This window comes from Scyliorhinus torazame, chromosome 3 (genome assembly GCF_047496885.1).
Source record: "Scyliorhinus torazame isolate Kashiwa2021f chromosome 3, sScyTor2.1, whole genome shotgun sequence".
In the NCBI taxonomy this organism is placed as follows: Eukaryota; Metazoa; Chordata; class Chondrichthyes; order Carcharhiniformes; family Scyliorhinidae; genus Scyliorhinus; species Scyliorhinus torazame.
The window spans coordinates 96,003,107-96,027,778 of record NC_092709.1 but is presented as its reverse complement, the minus strand read 5'-3'; the positions used below and the strand labels follow the sequence as shown (position 1 = coordinate 96,027,778).

The 24,672-nt window shown below is 43.0% G+C and overlaps 1 protein-coding gene across 1 annotated transcript in view; it reads right to left on the bottom strand.

The window, feature by feature from the left end:
* plrg1 (pleiotropic regulator 1) overlaps positions 1–20,042 on the bottom strand; it is a 41,397-nt gene extending 21,355 nt beyond the window's left edge. The window contains exons 1-8 of the mRNA XM_072496009.1: positions 19,889–20,042; positions 16,933–17,039; positions 15,092–15,225; positions 10,041–10,094; positions 9,471–9,564; positions 7,468–7,558; positions 7,219–7,320; positions 4,172–4,264 (exon numbers count right to left, since the gene is read on the bottom strand). Of these exons, the coding sequence (XP_072352110.1) occupies positions 4,172–4,264; positions 7,219–7,320; positions 7,468–7,558; positions 9,471–9,564; positions 10,041–10,094; positions 15,092–15,225; positions 16,933–17,039; positions 19,889–19,897 (684 nt within the window). The 5' untranslated portion in view covers positions 19,898–20,042. The remainder of the gene's footprint in view (positions 1–4,171; positions 4,265–7,218; positions 7,321–7,467; positions 7,559–9,470; positions 9,565–10,040; positions 10,095–15,091; positions 15,226–16,932; positions 17,040–19,888) is intronic.
* Positions 20,043–24,672: the final 4,630 nt, after the last annotated feature.

Below are 24,672 nucleotides of genomic sequence, written 5' to 3'. Positions count from 1 at the left end.
GGACTGGGAAGCATGCAAGCAGGGAAGGCCCCAGGACCAGACGGGTTCCCGGTGGAGTATTACAGAAAATATGTGGACTTGTTGGCCCCGTTGATGGTGAGGACGTTCAATGAGGCCAGGAAAGGGGGGACTCTACCCCCGACGATGTCGGAGGCGACGATATCGTTAATTTTGAAGAGGGATAAAGATCCGTTGCAGTGCGGGTCCTATAGACCCATTTCATTGTTGAACGTGGACGCCAAATTGTTGGCAAAGGTACTGGCATCGAGGATAGAGGACTGTGTCCCGGGGGTGGTGCACGAAGATCAGACAGGGTTCGTAAAAGGGAGACAACTGAATGTTAACGTGCGACGACTATTAGGGGTGATAATGATGCCCCCAGTGGAGGGGGAGGCAGAGATAGTGGCGGCAATGGACGCAGAGAAGGCATTTGATAGGGTGGAGTGGGAGTATTTATGGGAAGTGTTAAAGAGGTTTGGGTTTGGGAACGGGTTTATTAGCTGGGTTAGACTTCTTTATGGGGCTCCAACGGCAAGCGTAGTTACAGGTCGACATAGATCAGAGTACTTCCGACTATATAGGGGAACAAGACAGGGATGCCCGCTGTCTCCATTGTTGTTCGCGTTGGCAATTGAACCTCTGGCCATGGCGTTGAGAGACTCCAGGAAATGGAGAGGGGTGATTAGAGGGGGAGAAGAACACCGAGTCTCGTTATATGCGGATGACCTATTGTTATACGTGTCGGACCCAGCGGGGGGAATGATAGAGGTTATGCGAATTTTGAGGGGGTTCGGGGATTTCTCGGGGTATAGGCTAAACATGGGGAAGAGTGAATTATTTGTGATACATCCAGGGGACCAGAGTAGAGAGATAGAAGGCTTGCCTCTAAGGAAAGTGGAAAGAAACTTCCGATACCTGGGGATTCAGATCGCTAGGAGTTGGGGAACCTTGCACAGACTTAATCTGACACGGTTGGTAGAACAAATGGAGGAGGACTTCAAGAGGTGGGACATGCAGCCTCTATCGCTGGCGGGCAGGGTGCAAGCAATTAAGATGATGGTCCTCCCGAGGTTCTTATTTGTATTTCAATGTCTCCCTATACTAATCACTAAGACCTTTTTTAATAAAATAGACAGGAGCATCGCGAGCTTCGTGTGGGCAGGGAAAGTTCCGAGAGTAAGGAGGGGGTTCCTTCAGCGTAGTAGGGACAGAGGAGGATTGGCACTACCGAACTTGGGCGATTACTATTGGGCCGCCAATGTGGCAATGATACGTAAATGGATGATGGAGGGTGAGGGAGCGGCGTGGGAAAGACTGGAGAGAAAGTCCTGTAAAGGGACGAGTTTAGAGGCGCTGGTGACGGCGCCGCTACCGATCTCACCTAAAAAGTTTACCACAAACCCGGTGGTGGCGGCAACATTGAATATCTGGGGACAGTGGAGGCGACAGAGAGGGGTGCGGGGAGCCCTGGTGGGGTCCCCAATCAGGAACAACCATAGGTTCGCCCCAGGAAGAATGGATGGAGGATTTCAGAGCTGGTTCCAGTTGGGAATTAGGAGGGTGGGAGATTTATTTATAGATGGGACTTTTGCGAGCTTGGGAGCATTGGAGGAAAAGTATAAGTTGCCCCGGGGAAATTTCCTGAGATATATGCAGGTGAGGGCATTTACTAGACAACAGGTGAGGGAATTTCCGTTGCTCCCGACACAGGGGATACAGGACAGGGTGCTTTCAGGGGTGTGGGTCGGAGAGGGCAAGGTGTCAGAGATTTACCGAGAGATGAGGGAAGAGGGGGAGGAGTCGGTGGGCGAACTAAAAGGAAAGTGGGAAGAAGAACTAGGGGAGGAGATAGAGGAGGGTATGTGGGTTGATGCCCTAAGCAGGGTAAATTCCTCTTCCTCATGCGCCAGGCTTAGCCTGATTCAATTTAAGGTGCTACATAGAGCACACATAACGGGAGCAAGATTGAGCAGTTTCTTTGGAGTGGAGGACAAATGTGGGAGGTGTGGTGGGAGCCCGGCAAACCACGCACATATGTTTTGGGCATGCCCGGCACTGGAAGGGTATTGGAAGGGAGTGACGGGAGTGATTTCGCGGGTGGTGAAGGCCCGGGTCAAACCAGGCTGGGGGTTAGCTCTATTTGGAGTTGCGGAAGAGCCGGGAGTGCAGGAGGCGAAAGAGGCCGACGTTGTGGCCTTTGCGTCCCTAGTAGCCCGGCGCAGGATCCTACTCATGTGGAAGGAGGCGAAACCCCCCGGACTGGAGGCCTGGGTAAATTACATGGCGGGGTTCATTAAACTGGAGCAGATAAAGTTTGCCCTGAGAGGATCGGCTCAAGGGTTCACCAGGCGGTGGCAGCCATTTCTCGACTACCTAGGGGAACGTTAGAGGGAAGACAGATGACCAGCAGCAGCAACCCAGGGGGGGGGGGGGGGGGGTTAGTTTAGGTCAAAGATAAAGGGGTTTTGTTACTTGTGTATTGTTTAAAATTTCTGTATTGTTATTGTTGCGTTTGCTTTGTAAGAGGGGAAAAATTGTTGTTTGGGAAAAAAATTTCAATAAAACATTTATAAAAAAAAAAAAAAAAATCTCATTTAAAAAGAGCATTTCATGCCAACTACAAAATGCTATGAACATACAGGTTAGTAGTCAGCACCTAGAGAGGTTGACTTTTCAGATAAATACCCTTCAGATCCAGGTCTGCACCAAAAACGCCAAGCTTTGTTCTCTCTAGAAGCTGACTTCCCTATGTGAGAACAATAGAACATACAGTGCAGGAGGCCATTTGGCTCATCGAGTCTGCACCAACCCACTTAAGCCCTCACTTCCACCCTGTCCCCGGAACCCAGTAACCCTTCCGAACCTTTCTGGACACTAAGGGCAATTTAGCATGGCCAATCCACCTAACCTACACTTCTTTGGACTGTGGGAGGAAACCAGAGCACCCAGAGGAAACCCACGCAGACACAGGGAGAAAGTGCAGACTCCGCACAGATAGTGACCCAGTGGGGAATCGAACCTGGGACCCTGGTGCTGTGAAGCCGCAGTGCTAGCCACTGTGCTACCATGTTGCCCGATTCTTACAGTGTAGGAGACGACCATTCGGCCATCTAGTCTGCACTGAACTTCTTAAAGAGCACCCTACCCAAGCCCCCACCCTATACCCATAACCCACCTAACCTGCAAAACTTTGGACAGTAAGGGACAATTTAGCATGCCACATCCACCTAACCTGCACATCTTTGGATTGTGGGAGGAAACCCACACGGACATGCGGAGAAAGTGAAAACTCCACTTAGACAGTCACCAAAAGTTGGAATTTACCCGGGGTCCTGGCGCTGTGAATCAGCAATGCTAACCACTGTGCTGCCCAGTATGTTTCCAGCATCTTCTATTTTTGTTTTAAATTTCCACCGTCTGCAATATTTGTTTTTACTTCAATATCATCTATTAGGTTATTTTTATTTGATGAACCACATTCTTAAATAATTATGCAATAAAATGCAATCAACTGTAAGAACAGCATTTACTAAATTATATTGAACCACTTTAAGTCTTTTTCTGTTTTTCCAGTAGTGATGCCCTGGCATTCAACTATTTCCATCAACAGATGTCTTATTTATTTGCCATACTTCAATTGTTCCAGATTATCTCCTCTCCGCAGCCTCTTTTTTAATGTTTCTGAAACAGGATAACTGACTTACTAATTACAGTAAATGTATTTGTTAATGCTGCTAAAGAGGTATCATGAAATTACTTTCTGTGCATTGTGAGCTTTGACTTGAAGTAATGTCAGTAATAGCAGACCCGGTGGCAGACTGGAGAGGTCCTGGGAACTAGTCAAATTAAAGCCAAACACAATGTACCAGCAAAACATGGATAATCTGTAAACTACTCCGGACAAACGTTTGAGACCATGAATCCCCAAAAATAAAAATGACATTTTATAAGGAAGACTGCAGCATCCCCTAGCAAGTGGAGAGACCCACCTTGCCAGTCTGTGATATTTAATGCTGCTCAGTGTTATAAGACAGTTTTGCAAAAAATCCAGTTTAACATCAGGCTTGCTTGCTGCACCAGACCAGGAAGAACAAATGGGAATAGAAATAACATAATTCACCCGATTATGCAAAAAAACCTTTAAAACTGCACTTCCAATATCAAATCTTACCTTAATAGTTCTATCAGCTGAGCCAGTAACAAACCACTGATTTCCAGGTTCAACTGCAAGACATCTAACCCAGCCCAAATGGCCACTGATTACCTGTCATTTAATGAGAGATTCAAGTTTAACAATGCCAGATCATACTTTTTCCACCACAAAACTGTACAGAGAATGAACAAAAGTTAAAATGACAAAAATATTACTTGCTTAATCAGTCCTGATAATGAAAAATAAAATCTCACATGTTTTTTGATTGAACATTAATGCACAAGATTTCAAAAGCTTTTCATATCTCTTTTTCACAAAATTTCTAGTTGAAATAATTCTATTCATGTTTTATTAATTATGTTCATAGACTTCAAAGGTATGCACAATGGTCCAGATTTTGCTGTAGCCAGGCATCTAAATAGCCTCTATCAATTAGACTGCCTCGTGGATGGGGAAGTTGAATTGATAATAGCATGACGAGCGAAACAATTATTATTTTTTCCAATTAAGGGACAATTTAGCGTGGCCAATCTACCTAACCTGCACATTTTTGGGTTCTGTGGGGTGAAACTCACGCAGACATGGGGAGAACGTGCAAACTCCTCACGGACAGTGACCCAGGGCCGGGATTCGAACACAGGTCCTCAGCGCCGCAGACCCAGTGCTAACCACTGTGGCACATGCAAAACAGTATGAGACCTGCGTGAACAGAGAAGCAACTTTGCATTATCTCAATCAATCAGACTGATGCGCTGAGAAATACACAGAAGTTAAATTTGAATATTTGAAATCAATGTCAAACCAGATAAAGGCGGAGGAGGAAGGAGGATTGCATCGAGAGGAAGAGTCAAGGGAAAGGTACATTTAATATTTTTAAAGTCTCCAACGATTAACACTTGAAGAATTTAATCGTCATACTTTAGTGTAGTTCCAGGGGGTGATTTAAAGCAATGAACAATTGTCACATCATTAAAACGGTGCTTACATTTGCCATAACAAGATTTAGATTTTTGTGATGAGGTTAAATCATATTCACCATGGAAATACAGAAACTTCATGCTATTCAATGTAAATGTTGGTTTTGCAAATTGAATGGTATTAAGGTGCAGCATTATTCAGTTAGCAACTTTTGAATATTGGCATTTACCTGAAGTTCCCAAACCGTCAATTAGGTCAATTACATCCATACCATGAAGGGCATATAATCCAAGGTGTAGGGTAGTGCTATTCATAATCCACATAATGGGACTAAGAAAGGAATCCATTGGCTCAGAGCACAGTTGAAAAGGATGAATCAGCTTGCAAGTGCAAACCTCCATCATAGCACTCTGGTGTACTACTGTGCCATCATACATTAGAATTACGGTCATTTACAGCACAGGTGGTGACCATTCAGCCCACTGTACCTTTTGCTGGCTCTGTGTTAGTGCAATTTAAAACAAAGTCCAATTTTCTGTTCTTTCCCATTAGTCCTTTAACTTCCTGTTTCAAACATTTACCCAGTTTCTCCACAAGTAACAATAAGCTACGTCCCAATTACTACCTGTTGTAAAGCATCAAATGCTTTATGGACTCGACGTAAATTAATTCCTCTGCACCACTCTTCTCACCGGTTAGCATTTTACATTGATAGGGGAGTCTCATCAATGCTCACTCCCCTAAGAGGAAACAGTCCCTCCACATTTGTAACATTCAATCACAATTTTAAAAATCTTTTATTTGTTAATCTTCTTTGCTCAAGTGAAAATAACACCAATATCTTGAGTCTTTCTTTATAACTGTAGTTTCCCATCTCCAATATTATTATTCTTGGGTAAATTCCTTTCACAATGGGATATCCAAATCTATTCAGGGACTTGTAATACATGTGTATATAATAATAATAATAATCATTTACTGTCACAAGTAGGCTTCAATGAAGCTTCTGTGAAAAGCCCCTCGTCACCACATCTGGTGCCTCCCCGAACAGGCGCCGGAATGTGGCGACTAGGGGCTTTTCACAGTAACTTCATTGAAGCCTATTTGTGACAATATGTATTACTTATTTAGTCTTGCTCATTAGACCCTATTTTTAAAAATTGAAAATACTGTTATATTTTTCTGAATGGTTTTATCTCCCAACAATCCCAGGGATATATTTGAACCCCAGATCTTCCTGGTTCATTCACACCATTCAATGTCTAACACTAAGTACATTAATTTGCATCTTCCACTAGTCTGGCCATTTTGCTGAGCTGTAATGCCCTCCTGAAATCTTTTAACAGTCCTCTTTGCTGCTTGCAACCACACTGCACCCCACCCCCCCCCCCACCCCCAACAACCCATTGTTTGTGGTTTCCAAATTTGCACCAATTTAACCCAGCACTACAGACCTACAATGGCACACCCTTCCCAGCCTTTCCCAATCTGAGCTATAACCAACAGTAACACTACTTCCTCGAAGTTAACCAACTTACTATTTGTGATCATCTCCTCTTACACATGCTCATTTCCTCTTCTACAAATACCTCAATTATTCTATAAAGGTTCATGAGGCAATTTATTCAATGTCTTCTGAAAATCCATATGTACTACTGCTGCAACCTCTTTACTTATTTAATCAGTCACTCCATTAAGACCGTGTTGGCTGGCCCGATTAATTAATTCCTAAAGGCTCAATTTTATCACAAATTACAGATTCAGAGTTTACCCATAACTGACATTACAGCAAGTCCATATTTTCCTGAATTATTCTTCTATGGCTCACCTCCTCTCCTGGCACAATTTGCTTATTTCTAGAGGATTCAAAAATTGTGGTCCAAGCTTTTGCTGTTTATTCCCTCAAATGTTTTATGTGCTTGCCATCAGGGCAAGTCCAACTCCAACTTACCTACCCTGAGTTCTGCCAATCTTTTTTTTTTATACAAGTAATTTTTGAATTGAAAGCAATCTTAAATGTAGTTAGGCAAAAAGGAAAACATTTTAACTAATATTTTCTTGTCACATCCTGAACAAATTTTAGCTGTGACAAACAACCAGAAATAATTTATTATTTATTCAAAAGATTCACACTATCATTTACTCACTCTGTACAGCTTCCAAGGTGGGTGCCATTGTGGTTTTGGCATTGTAGGAAGTTTTCTTGAAATAATTGAGGAATTCCTTGTTCCTCCAACTTCCATTAGAGCCTGTAACATGTTCAAATACAAGCGTAAGTAAGAAAAGCCAAATTGGTCTTTTCTTTTCTCCTACAACTATTGTCAATAATCTGTCACTCCATCATAAGCAATCTGAGGTACATTTACAATTTTTTGTATCTATCATAGGAATCTTACCATGGAAGACACTGGAGGTTGTGACCGTTCAGCAATGCCTGCATGTCTGTGTATATCAGCAACACTGGCTGCATTACGATTAGCATCTTGTCTGAAAAGGAAATAAAAGATATCCCAATTAGTGAAAACAGAGAATTCGAGTCCAACTCTAACTTATCCAACACTACCCCTGACTCAGCTCATCTGTTGCTGAAACCTTCATCCATGTCTTCTACCTCTAGAGTTGACTATTCCAACACATTCCCAGCTGCCACCCTCTATAGTAAGGTTTTTCCAAATGTGGCCGTTATCGGCATTTTATTGAGAATGGCAGCCACTGCCTTCTTTTAAATGAGAAGGAAATAAGGCTGTGTGCAGTCTTCCGACCATAAGTGCAGCATTGAGCGGCTCGCACACCTTGCACGTACAGTCAAACGTCCTCTATGTATGTGCTTTTGGCATCAAATCAGAGGAGAGATTCCTCCATTTTCTAGCTGATGGCAAGCAAGGCAAGAGGACTGTGAAGATAAATAATTTTATTACAAGTAAGAGAAGGCCAGAGACACAAATAGGAGTGTACCTACTGGCCAGGATTCCACAACTGAATCTGGAGTCAGTTGTGCAGGGAACAAAGCAGTATAAAGATGTTTTCTTGAGGTATGGTTTTGTCAATTGTGTCAATGCAAATAAGGATGTTTTCAAAGCCCATGTGTGTTATATGCAGGGAAGTATTGGCAAATGAGAGACGTTTTAGATTTTGAAAGAGAAATGGTGGGTAAAAAAATCCTTTAGAGATTGAGAGCCCAGAGTCAGTTATTAACTTACAGCTGACTTCAAATGAAAAGACTACGCTTCTGTACCTGACCTGCGATAGCACATTAAAAACACTCCAAAGGCTCTTGGACAGTCAGCATTCTGGAGTATCATCTCCCAAGAGTATCCAGTGCTGTGTAAGACAAGCATTTTGTTGCTACTGCCCTTCAAGACGATCAACAGACGTGAGGTTGGATTTTCCATTCTCAAAAAAATGAAGATGGCACAAAGGAACTGGCAGAAGTCCAACTAATATGCACATTGCCCCTCTCCTCCTGTGAACCTGATTGAGAGGACCAAGGAGATTCCCCTTTCGCATTAAAGGTAAGCAAACGTGGCGTGTGTCGTAAAGGTCGGTCAGCGTGGGTCCCGAAGGCCAGCCGGTTGGAAAAAATGGGTCCCAGGAAAAAAAGTTTGAAAAAACACTGCTTTATAGGCTTAATTCCCTGTCTCTTGAGCAATCTCGAAGAAACATCATTAAAATTCTGGAAATGTGAATTATTCCCTCACAATAACACAATCTCAGATTCACTCTGGTAGATAGTTTTTATTCAATTTAAAACAATAGCATTTGCATTATGTTGTCCTATTTATCATTTTTCCTTTGATTTTCTGGAAAGGTCTGAAAGAAACCAAAACTTGTTTGCATTTGAAATGAAAATGAAATGAAAATCGCTTATTGTCACAAGTAGGCTTCAAATGAAGTTACTGTGAAAAGCCCCTAGTCGCCACATTCCGGCACCTGTTCGGGGAGGCTGGTACGGGAATTAAACCGTGCTGCTGGCCTGCCTTGGTCTGCTTTCAAAGCCAGCGATTTAGCCCTGTGTAGCCCTTTAAATTTCTGACACAGGAGGCCATTCAGCCATCGAATATTATCATTCACACGCATAGAAGAAGCATCACGATAAAAACAAAAAATGTTATTAATGTCAAAGTCTATTCAGCAAAATATACTTTGGTGGACTTGATGAGTTAACCAATAATGAATAAGTGTTTATCATAACTTTATCAAACTTTGTTATATATTTAGCTGTAACAACCAATAACTGCATGCAACTAAACAGCTTCACAATGGATACTCCCAATTTAAACTCCAAAATATTAAACATTTCAAAGAAACTATCACTCAATTCCTCCTTTGTTTAAAAAAATGTTTACATTTAAATCTGTCAATGCAGATGGTCCCAGAATTTTTTAAGCAAAGAACTTACCTGGCTTGTGAAGGAGGAAGCGCCAGAGCTAATGCCTGAGCACTTGCCTCACTGGGCATTTTCTGCACTTGTGTATCAGCTGTTCGAGCAACTCCTACAATTCACAGAGACTGAATTAATATTGTATATTAAGACAGAATACATACATACTTAAATTCTAAATTATGCTGCTGTGCCAATAAGTATTAATACAAAATCCTTAATTTCAGAATTCAAGATATTACTGTTAAGTGTTGAAAATGTTGCGGTGTTTCTGGTCATTTTTAACAAATCCCTGTAATAAGCATATTTGAAAATCCCAAATTTGGTTTTGTAAAAGTCTGCAGTAATGTTGCTTGAATATCAGGAATAACTATGCATTTGTAAAATTTAAGTTAATCCATTTCAAAAAGCATAGCAAAATTTTGTCTGCATGCTCATTTCTTTCTGCAGTTGCTTTGTTTGTCCCACTGATTAACTCAGTAACAGTGAATAAGGGAGCCTGATATCCAAGAGGTTAACTCAATCATTGCTGGAACTCACTGCAGATTATAAACCTCAAAAACTATTTTTTTCAAAAATGCTACTGACCTGGACCCGATGGGTATGGATGTGTACCAGTTATAATGTATTCGGATTCCTCACCTAAAACATAGGAGAGCCAAGACATAGATTTTTCCTGAGCTTCAGAAAGTCATTTAACAGCAAGGGAATGTATATTTTCTAACCAGTATTTAATTAAAAATTATGCAGATGACCTATCAGTTCAAAATTTTTTTTTAAGAAGAAACATTTTAAACAGAACAAAGTTACATAAATACATTCAATTGTAACTTTGAAAGTCAATTATAACTTTGTTATAGTCAGCACTGATAACCAAATATTACTCATGTTCTAAGCTACAATAATACTTAAATTATAATTGAGGGCACCTATTAAATGTCATAATATTAAATACCAGCAGGATTAATACTAAAAATCATTCATTAACTTCATGTATCCACACTGTACTAAGTAGTACATTCCAGATTTTGCATATAAATAGGCAACTTGGTTAAACTGGTCCACGCTTGTGTTCAGCTCCACACAATTCATATTATCTTGATTATGATAAGTTCTAGATCTTCACACTAGCACGTTAAATTATCATGAAAATTGCATGTGGTAAGTATTCTAAAACATTAGACAAAGTTAATTTACATAGCATTTTGTTGTTGCAAAGATGGCAGTTTTGGGTGTATGCCATTCAAAAAAAGGCAACATCACAAAGCTAGTTTTCCTTCTGATGGTAGGTTTAGGCTCGGCAGTGAATGTAGTTTATTCATTGTAAACCTAATCTGCTGAGCACTAGGTAAACTTCCTAACAGTATCAGAAATATCTGATGTCACCTGCACTTTCCTACATTTCGAAAAAAGCCCCTAGCTCAAGTTGAATAAATGAGGGCCAGGGAGATTTTGCAGCTGTTGTACTGCTCGTAGTACAAGTACTGCTCGTTGCACTTTGCACTCTGAACCTACTCAACTTGGACTGTAAAGACAGTCTTGAATACGATGCAGAATGTCTTCAATTTTTTTTGAAAATGTTAATTTAAGGGTAGTATAAACTAAGATTTTTATTTAAGTTAAAGTGGCTTATACTAAAGTGACAGAACAATAAATGCAAAAGCACATTAGTTTTAATAGCTGTTGCACATGATCCACATTGCCGTTGAGCGAGAAAATCATTTTCAGGCAGAAATATCCAACTACTAGTCAAAACAGGAAACCAATATAACTTATAACTCCATGAATTCCTCCACTAGTCACATTCATTGTATTGATTTCAGGGCATCAGAGCCATAGTCATTGAGGCAATCAGCTTTTCTTAAATTACAAAAATATCGTTACCTTATGAAAGCATTACTTTTATATGCTTTCATTTCAATCAACTTGGCTCCAAGCACCACTGAAAACTGTTCCTAAATCTCTGACTTCACAGTTCTGTTGTGAAAACTACTTAACTACAAGAGTTTTCTCCCAAAATCACAGCCACAGAAATCAATTAAGAAATCGGGAACTACACTCCATACTCCAGATTTTAAAGACTGTTTAATATTTTATAAGTGGTGTACTAAGGTCATAAAATTATAGAATAAAACAAAGGAAACAAACAATTACATTCACGTAAATATCAGGATATCTCCGAACGGGTAGAGGGCATCCTGAAGGGGGAGGGCAAACAGGCAGAGGTCGTTGTACATATTGGTACTAACGACATAGGCAGGAAGGGGCATGAGGTTCTGCAGCAGGAGTTCAGGGAGCTAGGCAGAAAGTTAAAAGACAGGACCTCGAGGGTTGTAATCTCGGGATTACTCCCTGTGCCACGTGCCAGTGAGGCTAGAAATAGGGAAATAGAGCAGCTAAACTCGTGGCTAAACAGCTGGTGTAGGAGGGAGGGTTTCCATTATCTGGACCACTGGGAGCTCTTCCGGGGCAGGTGTGACCTGTATAAGAAGGACGGGTTGCATCTAAACCGGAGAGGCATAAATATCCTGGCCGCGAAGTTTGCTAGTGTCACACGGGAGGGTTTAAACTAGTATGGCAGGGGGGTGGGCACGGGAGCAATAGGTCAGTAGGTGAGAGCATTGAGGGAGAACTAGGGAATAGGGACAGTGTGGCTCTGAGGCAGAGCAGACAGGGAGAAGTTGCTGAACACAGCGGGTCTGGTGGCCTGAAGTGCGTATGTTTTAATGCAAGAAGTATTACGGGTAAGGCAGATGAACTTAGAGCTTGGATTAGTACTTGGAACTATGATATTGTTGCCATTACAGAGACCTGGTTGAGGGAAGGGCAGGATTGGCAGCTAAACGTTCCAGGATTTAGATGTTTCAGGCGGGATAGAGGGGGATGTAAAAGGGGAGGCGGAGTTGCGCTACTGGTTCGGGAGAATATCACAGCTGTACTGCGAGAGGACACCTCAGAGGGCAGTGAGGCTATATGGGTAGAGATCAGGAATAAGAAGGGTGCAGTCACAATGTTGGGGGTATACTACAGGCCTCCCAACAGCCAGCGGGAGATAGAGGAGCAGATAGGTAGACAGATTTTGGAAAAGAGTAAAAACAACAGGGTTGTGGTGATGGGAGACTTCAACTTCCCCAATATTGACTGGGACTCACTTAGTGCCAGGGGCTTAGACGGGGCGGAGTTTGTAAGGAGCATCCAGGAGTGCTTCTTAAAACAATATGTAAACAGTCCAACTAGGGAAGGGGCGGTACTGGACCTGGTATTGGGGAATGTGCCCGGCCAGGTGGTAGATGTTTCAGTAGGGGAGCATTTCGGTAACAGTGACCACAATTCAGTAAGTTTTAAAGTACTGGTGGACAAGGATAAGAGTGGTCCTAGGATGAATGTGCTAAATTGGGGGAAGGCTAATTATAACAATATTAGGCGGGAACTGAAGAACATAGATTGGGGGCGGATGTTTGAGGGCAAATCAACATCTGACATGTGGGAGGCTTTCAAGTGGCAGTTGAAAGGGATTCAGGACCGGCATGTTCCTGTGAGGAAGAAGGATAAATACGGCAATTTTCGGGAACCTTGGATGACGAGAGATATTGTAGGCCTCGTCAAAAAGAAAGAGGAGGCATTTATCAGGGCTAAAAGGCTGGGAACAGACGAAGCCTGCGTGGAACATAAGCAAAGTAGGAAGGAACTTAAGCAAGGAGTCAGGAGGGCTAGAAGGGGTCACGAAAAGTCATTGGCAAATAGGGTTAAGGAAAATCCCAAGGCTTTTTACACGTACATAAAAAGCAAAAGGGTAGCCAGGGAAAGGGTTGGCCCACTGAAGGATAGGCAAGGGAATCTATGTGTGGAGCCAGAGGAAATGGGCGAGGTACTAAATGAATACTTTGCATCAGTATTCACCAAAGAGAAGGAATTGGTAGATGTTGAGTCTGGAGAAGGGTGTGTAGATAGCCTGGGTCACATTGAGATCCAAAAAGACGAGGTGTTGGGTGTCTTAAAAAATATTAAGGTAGATAAGTCCCCAGGGCCTGATGGAATCTACCCCAGAATACTGAAGGAGGCTGGAGAGGAAATTGCTGAGGCCTTGACGGAAATCTTTGGATCCTCGCTGTCTTCGGGGGATGTCCCGGAGGACTGGAGAATAGCCAATGTTGTTCCTCTGTTTAAGAAGGGTAGCAAGGATAATCCCGGGAACTACAGGCCGGTGAGCCTTACTTCAGTGGTAGGGAAATTACTGGAGAGAATTCTTCGAGACAGGATCTACTCCCATTTGGAAGCAAATGGACGTATTAGTGAGAGGCAGCACGGTTTTGTGACGGGGAGGTCGTGTCTCACTAACTTGATAAGAGTTTTTCAAGGAGGTCACTAAGTTGATTGATGCAGGTAGGGCAGTGGATGTTGTCTATATGGATTTCAGTAAGGCCTTTGACAAGGTCCCTCATGGTAGACTAGTACAAAAGGTGAAGTCACACGGGATCAGGGATGAGCTGGCAAGGTGGATACAGAACTGGCTAGGCCATAGAAGGCAGAGAGTAGCAATGGAAGGATGCTTTTCTAATTGGAGGGCTGTGACCAGTGGTGTTCCACAGGGATCAGTGCTGGGGCCTTTGCTCTTTGTAGTATATATAAATGATTTGGAGGAAAATGTAACTGGTCTGATTAGTAAGTTTGCAGACGACACAAAGGTTGGTGGAATTGCGGATAGCGATGAGGACTGTCGTAGGATACAGCAGGATTTAGATTGTTTGGAGACTTGGGCGGAGAGATGGCAGATGGAGTTTAATCCGGACAAATGTGAGGTAATGCATTTTGGAAGGTCTAATGCAGGTAGGGAATATACGGTGAATGGTAGAATCCTCAAGAGTATTGAAAGTCAAAGAGATCTAGGAGTACAGGTCCACAGGTCACTGAAAGGGGCAACACAGGTGGAGAAGGTAGTCAAGAAGGCATACGGCATGCTTGCCTTCATTGGCCGGGGCATTGAGTATAAGAATTGGCAAGTCATGTTGCAGCTGTATAGAACCTTAGTTAGGCCACACCTGGAGTATAGTGTTCAATTCTGGTCGCCACACTACCAGAAGGATGTGGAGGCTTTAGAGAGGGTGCAGAAGAGATTTACCAGAATGTTGCCTGGTATGGAGGGCATTAGCTATGAGGTGCGGTTGAATAAACTCGGTTTGTTCTCACTGGAACGAAGGAGGTTGAGGGGAGACCTGATAGAGGTATACAAAATTATGAGGGGCAACGACAGAGTGGATAGTCAGAGTCTTTTCCCCAGGGTAGATGGGTCAATTACTAGGGGGCATAGGTTTAAGGTGAGAGGGGCAAGGTTTAGAGTAGATGTACGAGGCAAGTTTTTTACGCAGAGGGTAGTGGGTGCCTGGAACTCGCTACCAGAGGAGGTGGTGGAAGCAGGGACGATAGTGACGTTTAAGGGGCATCTTGACAAATACATGAATAGGATAGGAATAGAGGGATACGGACCCAGGAAGTGTAGAAGATTGTAGTTTAGTCGGGCAGCATGGTCGGCACGGGCTTGGAGGGCCGAAGGGCCTGTTCCTGTGCTGTACATTTCTTTGTTCTTTGTTTGTAAAACTGAAAATATTTCCTCTATTGTGAGAGAAAAGCGTAAAGCATACCATGATTAAGATCATAATGTCCATGATTGTAGGAATCAGATTGTGAACTTTTTTCTCTGATTTCTTTAAGTATAGGCATATGAAGCACAGGACTGTACTCTGTTTGAAGCTTCACATTCATCTTGAGCTTGTAACTGGTCAAATACAAGAAGTGTGAAAATGAATGAATAGAAAAGCAATTCTCAAACAGCTATGCATCATAAAAACTTTCACAAAATAGTATAAAGCCATTTGTTGCTGATAAAGTCTGCAACTTCAGTCACAATGTTTTTTTAATATTCTTTCATGGGATGCAAACATTATTGGCAAGGCCAGCATCTCTTGCCTTTAAGAAGATGGTGGCGAGCCCCCTTCTTAAAACACTGCAGTCCATCTGATGCAGTGCTGTTGGAAGGGAGTTTCTGCATTTTGACTTGGCGATAAGCAACAGTATGGCAATATAGTTCTGTAGTCACTGGCCTCTTTAAAGGGCAATCGTCTGAATGGTCATGTTACCTGCTTGTCCAATCAGTAATTAGCACACAGGAATCACCGGGCAGAAAGCAGGCTTTTGCTCAGTTTGATTCAGGAGGCAAACTGGCAGCATTACTCTTAGCAGCATGTTGTGTAAATAAACGTAACTGGTTGAGCCAGGTTACTACATCTGGCGGCGAGGTAAAAGAAAGAAGTATGTATGCGAGATCATCAGCTCAGAACCTGGTCCAGTCAAAGTCAAGCTTGTGGAGAAGATAGCTGCAGACATGCCCATCTTCAGTAGCGGATCCCTTTGATGCCTCGGCTGAAGATTGGTTTTGGCAATGTTGAGCGACTAGAGTTTTTCTTCAGAGCAAACAGAGTTGTGGAGGTGGGAAAGAGGAAGTGTTAAGTGTGTGTGTGACCCAAACTTATAATTTGATTCTTAGCCTTGCGTCCCAAAACGCGCCGGGTACAAGCTCATTCATAGAGATTACAAATTTAGTAAAAGGCACTACCACCTAAAGCCGTCCATGATTTTGCAACATTCAAATTCAATTCCATTGGAAGAGCCCATGGGGAGACCATTGAAACCTACATAGCACGGCTCAGGAAAATTGCGGAACACAGTGGCTTCAGGAAAATACTAAATGATATGCTGAGGGATCGACTGGTTTATGGAGTTAATGATGAAGCCATATAGAGGAATTTGATGGCAGAAACTGAGATAGCAATGGTGACCACTGAAGGAAGGTTATCAGGAGATTATGAGTGCGAGGCAGGGAAGCATAACAACAGATATTCTTTGCATCAATTTTAACTTATAAGTGTCAAGAAGCAATTACCTTTAACTTTGTATTAGAGCTAAACTTTGTAACAGTATGTGATTAATTCAAAATAGTACAAATCTTTAGACCATTATTATTCAACACTATGTATACATTTTAAACAGTGCCTATTGCTATGCACTTATTTTATACTCATTCTGTGTAACTTTAGGTACAACTTGCATTGTAACCTTTCTGTAATAGCACTTTGTAGAAGTGGTGTAGAGATACAGCAGAGTATGGAAATTAATCTCACGCTTGCATATGATGTTGCTATCTATGCAAGGGCAGTCCCATGGATTTAGACAGAGAGAAGACGGTGGAGGATTTTGATATAAATATCAATACAATGTAAGTGGTTTCAACAGACAAAATTAAGGCAAGGCAAAGAGAAACAACACAGCTCTAAGTATTTTGCAAAATTCATGTACCAAACATAAAACACTTGGGCGTTTGGCATTGGTGCTAAAAAGGTCAGGTGATCTTGTATCAATGCACTCAGTCCAATGAGAATCCTTATGCTTTAAGTATTATACTTTTAAGAACAGAATAAGTACTCACCTTTTCTCATCTACTGCAATGGGCTTAGCATGATCTCCAACAAACATGTCATGGGTTCTTTTCAGAGATCTGAACACTAGTGTGTGTACAGAGTGTTTCTGCACTTCCTGACGAGAAAGAAAGAAAATCATTTAACATATGTATGAAATTCTAATATGGAAACTTAACTAAAACATTTAAAACAAATGCAAAGTGAATGGAATCACTGAACAAAATGTATTGATTAATTTTACATAATTGCACATTTAAATACAACATATAATGAGAGCAGTCACTTAAACAATCTTGAGACATTAAGTGAGATAATGGATTTGTACAATGACATTTTATCTTTAAACATAATAACAAACAAACTGAAAAGATAATTCTCCTCCTGCTGCAAGGCTCTCACGTGACATGTTTGGGCAGCGAGCAGGCCCACGTCAGAAAATAATCAAGAATGGTAGTCTCAGACAGTCATTACAAATGCTTGGCACGGGAAATTGGTATGCCCACATTGGTGAGAATGGCATTGCTCCTGGAGATCAGAGATACCTTTAAACCATTACATTTCTCCTCTCTGGAATTCTCTATTCAGTCTCTGGTCTGCCATCTTCCTTTATAAAATTATTTCCAACCTTGCCATTGGTTCCCAATTTTAGTATTTCCATCCAATCCTCCCATATTTGGTGCCTGCTATACTCATCTCTTTTTTTTTTGTCATAAAATGTCCTGAGGCAACTTTCTGCATGCGAGGTGTGCTACATAATTCCAAGTTGTTACCAAAGCACATTGCTGGGGTAAGAGTTTTATTCTATGCTCTAGCTAATCAGGAAATGCTCAATACTAGCACTGTTTTGCTCAAGTGGAGTAGGAATCCAATCCTCAACACCAAATTCCCCAATTTTAACAAGCACCATATATGATTAAAGCACTCATATTACACACACACTTGCTCAAAAGAAATAGGAGTAGGTCATACGGCCTTGCAAGCCTGCTCTGTTCAAGAAGATCTTGGCTGATCCGATCTTGGTCTTAACTCCACTTGTTCCCCCAAATCCTCGATTCCCCTGTCGTTCAAGAATCTATCTGAGCCTTGAATATATTCAATGACTCAGCCTCCCTTGCTCTCTGGGCCAGAGAATTCCAAATATTCACAAGCCTCTGAGAAGAACCTCCTTATCCTCATCCAAAATGGGTAGCACTTTGTTCTAATCATCCACCCATTTTATATTTTGTCTAAAATAATTGTTACATATAATTAAAAAATAAAACTATGTCAAGTGTTATGTCCTCTCCTTCACTGAAAGCTTAAGGTGCCTATATTTATGGTGTGAGATTTTTCAGAGCAGCTGGTAGCCACAAGATAAAATTCAAAAGCACTCAGCGCAGAGATCCAGAAAAGTTAACTGGAAGTAGTACTATAACAGTCTCCCTTATATGCAGATATTGGCCTGTTACTAGTATACATTTCCCAGAGCTTTAACAATACAATGTAGAGGTTGTATGGGCGGCACGCACTGCTGCCTCACAACTCCAGGGTCCCAAATTCAACTCCGGCCTCAGGTGACTGTCTGTGTGGAGTTTGCACTTTCTCCCAGTGTCTGCGTGGGTTTCCTCTGGATGCTCCGGTTTCCTCCCGCAATCCAAAGATGTGCAGGTTAGGTAGATTGGCCAGGCTAAATTACTCCTTTGTGCCAAAGGTTAGGTCAGGTTACTGGGTTAGAGAGAGAGGGTGGAAGCGTGGGCTTAAGTAGATTTCTCTTTCCAAGGGCCGGTGCAGGCTCAATGCGCTGAATGGCCTCCTTCTGCACTATACATTCTATGATTCTATGAAGTTGTGCATTTTGAATAGTAATAGAATTGCAAAACTAGAAATTACATGGGAACAGGACATTTGTCCTACCTGCGCAACGTTTATCACCCATACAATGAGCAGTCCTTGTCATGTGTGCTTACTCCTATTCCAATATTCTGCTTCCTTTCTCACTCTTCCATGCAACCACCTATTCTCAATTAACATATTCACAACCTTTATTTTATACAAGAATGCATTACACATCCTCACCACCCTGCTGTAAATCACTTAGAAATCCACTGTTCCTCATTCTACACCCCTCAAGCATGGAACTTTTCCATCCACTCTGTTACATCGTTTTCTAAATAATTCAACAACAGTTCATATCCTCCTCTATTCTAACAAGAGAAGCCACAATTTTTCACATTGCCCACATTCAAATGGGCATATGACCAATGCGTATTCAGACTCGCAAGGAGGGACAGGGGAATGGAGAAAAGAGAACAGGGAAATGTCCATAATTACAAACTGGAGTACAACTGAAAACTGGATAGGAGCACAGGAATGAATAGGAGCAGCCATTTAGCCTGTCAATCCTGCTCTGTCGGATTGAATAAGATAGAATAAGATCACAGCTGATTGTTCACCTCAACACTACTTTCAACGTTAATAAGAATGCAAGGCAAAATGGGGCACAATAGAGTAGCTGTGCAATTTATATGGGATCACTCCATTAATACATTCCAGTGCATCTCTGTTAATAATAACCTATTATTGTCACAAGTATGAAGTTACTGTGAAAAGTCCTAAGTTGTCACATTCCTGTGCCTGTTCGGGTAAGCTGGTATGGGCTGCTAGCCTTGTTCTGCATCACAAACCAGCTGTCTAGCCCACTGAACTAAATCAGCCCTTGTGATAGACTGCAGTGGATTGGAGGGGGGTGGAAGAAATGTATGTATTTAATCAGCATGCAGATTACATGTCTCACAGGGCATGTGCACCCAGACTTCCACAGGAAAAGCTTTCGCTCCGCCTTTATTTTCCTGGGTCACTTGTTGAGGTCCCCTCTTGCTTTACTGTGCAAAGCGGCAAGGCCCGGAACTCTCAGAGATTTCAAGCCCCCCCGGCCGCCGCCGCCCCAATAGTCGTATTTATATCGAACAGAATCCAAAGTCCCACCTCCACCATGGCTGCAGCTCGAGCCGCTAGTTTTTAAAAACAGGTTCCAAATTCCGGTCCAACCCGTCACCTTCCTCCCGAACACCTCGCGCGAGCGAGATCGAGCTTGCCTTCCTGTTGGGAGGAGGAAGCGGACAACAAGGAGAGGCCCCAATACCGCGTCGGCCAGCCGCCTACGACAGCGACACCAACCCTCAGCGGCCAGAAAGCGTGGTTCACAGACCACTCTTCAAATGGATCAGTAAGCCTCAATTATAATATCATACCATCAAATTGCTGCATGTAAAGAGTGGTTTAATAATGTCAATCCCGAGCTCCAGGGCAGTGTTGGGGGGTGAATCCCAAAGATGAGCCCGCTTAACCTCCCACTGGCCAGAATTATTAATTAGCCTCAAGCTGGCGATATGATGCAGACTGGTCAAATTGTACCCTAGAATCTGGTCACATCTGCAGTCGTAGGCCACTATTTTGAGGGTTTCCGCCTCCACAATGCTGGCAGGCGACTGTGGCCATGTTTTCATTTCAATTTCTTAAAGTTGCTGAGGGGGGACCTCAAGATAGAGACCCATCAGTTTCACTGAAGAGGCATTCCTTACTGTGTACTCATCTCATGATCCAGGTGAGTTCCACATAGCTTAGGAAAAATGTCTGCTGGCCTTTTAAACACAGAATCCTTGGTACAAACTGCAGTTAATTACTTGCTGGAATGTCCTACCCCATAGTTGGATTGGGGTTCCCCGCTTATCTTCAAACCCATCTGTGTGATGCTTCCAACCCAACATCACTTTTAGGCAACAAAAACAGAAAATACTGGACAATCTGAGACGCCTGACAGCATCTGTGGAGAAAAAAGAGAGCTAACGTTTCAAGTCTGGATGACTCTTTGACAAAGAGTCATCCAGACTCAAAATGTTAGCTCCATTTTCTCTGAATAGATGCTGTCAGATCTGCTGAGATTGTCCAGTGTTATCTGTTTTTGTTTCAGATTCAAATATCCGCAGTGATTTGCTTTTATTACTTTTAGGCAATTTAACTCCCATATACACCCCAGATCCTGACTGCTGTTGCCTGGGAAAATGCCCCTGTTACATCTCTATTCAGACAAAAATTGTATTTATTCTCCAGATGTCTACCCTGTAGAGACATTGTGCATGAAATTCATTCACCCTGATTTTTGCGCATCGGGGCTGTGTTGCTCCTACTCAACTCATTTCCATGATGGTAGCGTGGTGGTGAAGGTAACAAGTGACTCCCATGCAGCCCTGGTCTTGATTTTAATGCAGACATCTTCTGCAAACTCCAGGGAGGCAAACAGTATTTTTCAGAAACCACGTGCTGCAGTGAATCTTTCCTTTTTAAAGGTACAGCACCTATGAAAGAGAAATTGCAGCAATGCATGGCCGGCTGCTAGGTAATCATTATTTGCCATTCAGAGAGGGCTCTAGCACATTGAAGGAGAGAGAGGGCACCCAGATTTTGTGGTGCTGTCTTGGACTCATAGTTCAGTGTGGTCCAGGTCATCAAGGAGGCCATGTTTCTGGAGAAGCAAAAAACCCTCCAAACTATCCCTGCATCGGGCATGGGAGTAGGTGGTAAGGGTTCTGAATGTCCAGTGCTTAAACCACAAATCTGGCCCCAGCACCCATTATGTTTGGGTGGTCATGGTGCGCACATCACACTTCAGACCTATCACACCATTCACCTCTCATGTTGCACCACATCACCATCGCTCACACGGCAGTCAAGGCTCCTCTCTATCTTTTCTTATACTGTACCTCACTAACACACCTTCCAAACATGCCAGTCACATATACATTTGTTACTGCTTCCACATACCTCCAACTATTCACCTATGGCAGGCATATCCCACCAATACACAGACACATCCCTCAAGGCCCAGAGATTACTTAAGGGTGTCCTCCAACATCATCTGCATTTTGCAGCAATGAAGGTCAGCAGCCTTCCTCCAACCAAGAGGACTTTCTGATGGAAAGTATGAAATGGAGCTGAACAAAATATAGAAATGCAAGCTCTTTTTAAGGAAAAATAAAATCAGAAATATAAATGCTAAGCGGCTTCACCATTATCCGAAACACTGTATTTTGGGTATGACCTGTTGCTCTCTTTGGTTGTTTCTAAATATGGCGGTCAATATGGTCGCCTTCCTTAATTCTAATTATGTTTGCTTTAGAGTCGCCAGGTATCTTTCGATACCGCCACAAGGTTCAAACCCCAATACTGATCAAGCAGTCGGTACACCAGTTAGTTCAAAGTCAATACTATTTATTTACATACACAGCAATATTTACTCATGCACAAAATACTACAGACTAAACTATCACTACTACTAAAGCCTATACTTAGCTTCGGATGCCCACTCAGTCAGAGGAACAATGGCCGTTGTTCAGTTCTGAGGCTGCTGGGGTCGAAGTGGTTGAGGGGAACAGCTAAGGTCGTCCGTCTGGTAGCGAGCGTTGACCTTGGACTTACTTGCTTCTGATGTAGCTGGTGGAAGGGTCTCTCCGCTTTGAGGGCCGATTCCAAGAGAGCGATTCTCTCTTGGGGACTTCTTATACCCGAAGGGGGCTTCGCGCGGTTTTGGGCGGGCCTTGAACTTGGCCCCAATCAATTGGGCCATTTCTTGATCATTCGCATTGATCCTGACCAATGAAGGGGTGGGTGCCCTGATGGCTGGGCGTGTCCTAGGTGGCCATTGGCCTGCTTTGTTTTCTGCTTTCGGTTTGGGGAACTTGCGCCGCGAGGTCTGGGGCCAGATCGGTTACTTAAGTATCTTCCTTTGTTCCCGGAGATGGGCCATCCATATGCTAATGGGCCTACAGTTTCGGTCTCGTCTGGGAGCTGTTTCTTCAATATGCAGACAGGCTCTGTGCCTGCCCGCTTTCTTAGCATTGTCCATTTTTCCCTGCAATCTTTGCAAATGTCCATTTTGTATTCTGGAAGTAGCCATCCGAGATGGCTACACTCCCTCCTTGTGGTCCTCAACGCGAAGCGTGAAGGATCACATTACTGCGTCGTCTTCGTTCTCCTCCTGAGTCGGGCACCCATAAGCACTGACAGACTCTATACTGCTCGGTCCTATGAATTGCAACTTTTACCTAAATTATTTTATGTACATACATAATTATAAAATTCTACGGGGCGCTATGACATTCAGGCATGCATAACAAAATAAAAAAACTGGAACCTCTAAATGCCCTTAACTAAACTAACCTCAATCAATCAAAATAATTTACAACATTTTAAACTGTACATTAACAGCAACACGGGTCTCTCTGGCTTGGCAGTCAAGCACAGAGTTTTACATTTCTTTATTAAAATGGAACGAACACACACAAAAAGCGGATGTACTTTAATTCACTTGAAGGGGTTGGGGGGGTTTGTTGAAGTCCGAAAATAGGGGATCTGAAGGTGTATACCGGGGTGTGGGAGGCTTTCCTCCGCCATTTCCTGAGTCTAAGGGTCTGAACGACACTGCAGAGTATCGCCAGCACTTACAGTGCTTCCACAACGTAGGGCAGGGAATACCAGGTGATGAACTTGTCACACCAGGTCGATGTATCGGTAGATATCTCGGGGTTTACTGTATGGCAGGGGTGGGAAACATTCACGGCTTGTGTGGTAGGGGTCCGGGGGGGTAGCGTCCGTGCGCAACTGGAGGGATCCCGCTAAGATCCAACTGTAGAGAATGATGGTTGTCTTCACCTTTCCTTCTTTCTGTCTTCTTTTCTTCTTCTGAGGTTCCCGGGTTCTATGGAAACAAGCATAATTTCTGTTATTATCTTGTTTAAGATCTCGTCTGTCTGTCTGTCTGTCCTTTATTGCCAATCACCCATTATAATTGGTCACCATCTGCGACACCCTCATTTTTCTTTTTTTTTAAACCAAATATTTGGGGACAAGACATCCGAGAAAAATACTGACACAATGCGAGCCGTCTCGCAGCCTGTGTGATCTACCATCCTAGTGTTTGAGGATGTAAATAGCACCTGGAAGCAATCTAAGGGTTGCCATAAATAAACAAAAGAGTTTTGAACTTAAAGAGCCAAAATGGGGTGTGTATGGGCTGCAACGGGTAAGAATGGGTGGAATCCCCGGGTAGGACGGTGACCAGTGCCATATGTGCTCTACCCGAGCGTAGCTGACCAGAGGGGGGTCCTCAGGCAGGGCGGGGACCAGTGCCGTTTCTCCACTACCTGAGCGACCGGCAAGAACGGTAAGAATTTGTGGTCGTCGTGGGGGCTGCCTCTAATGATTACCTTCGAATCAGAAGAGTAGCTATGATTGGTTGTCCACCGACAAACTAGTTCCATTAACTGCCAGTGGGCGTTAAAAGAGTGGTGGCGTGGGGCCATGAAAACTTTAAATTAACCAACAACATTTAACATTAACAATAACAAACAAACATACTGTGGTATTATCAGGTATTGCAGCACCCGAGAGGCTGAAGTCCATTGGTTAAACCTGGGGGTTTACCATTGGCTGTATATAAAAGGACATTATATCCGCCCGGTAAATCAGGTCTACGCAACGAGACGACAAAGCCCCGGGGAATCATTGGAGGAGTTCTACCGCACGCTACTGGTGCTGGGCAGAAGCTGTGGCTGCCCGCAAGTTTCGGCGAGCGAGCACACGGAACTCCTAGTCCGGGATGCCTTCGTAGCAGGTATGAGCTCCTCAGAGATCCGCCAGCGTCTTTTAGAGAAAGACACCCTGGGACTTAGAGAGGCACGGGCCCTGGCAGGGTCCATGGACTTTGCCTCCAG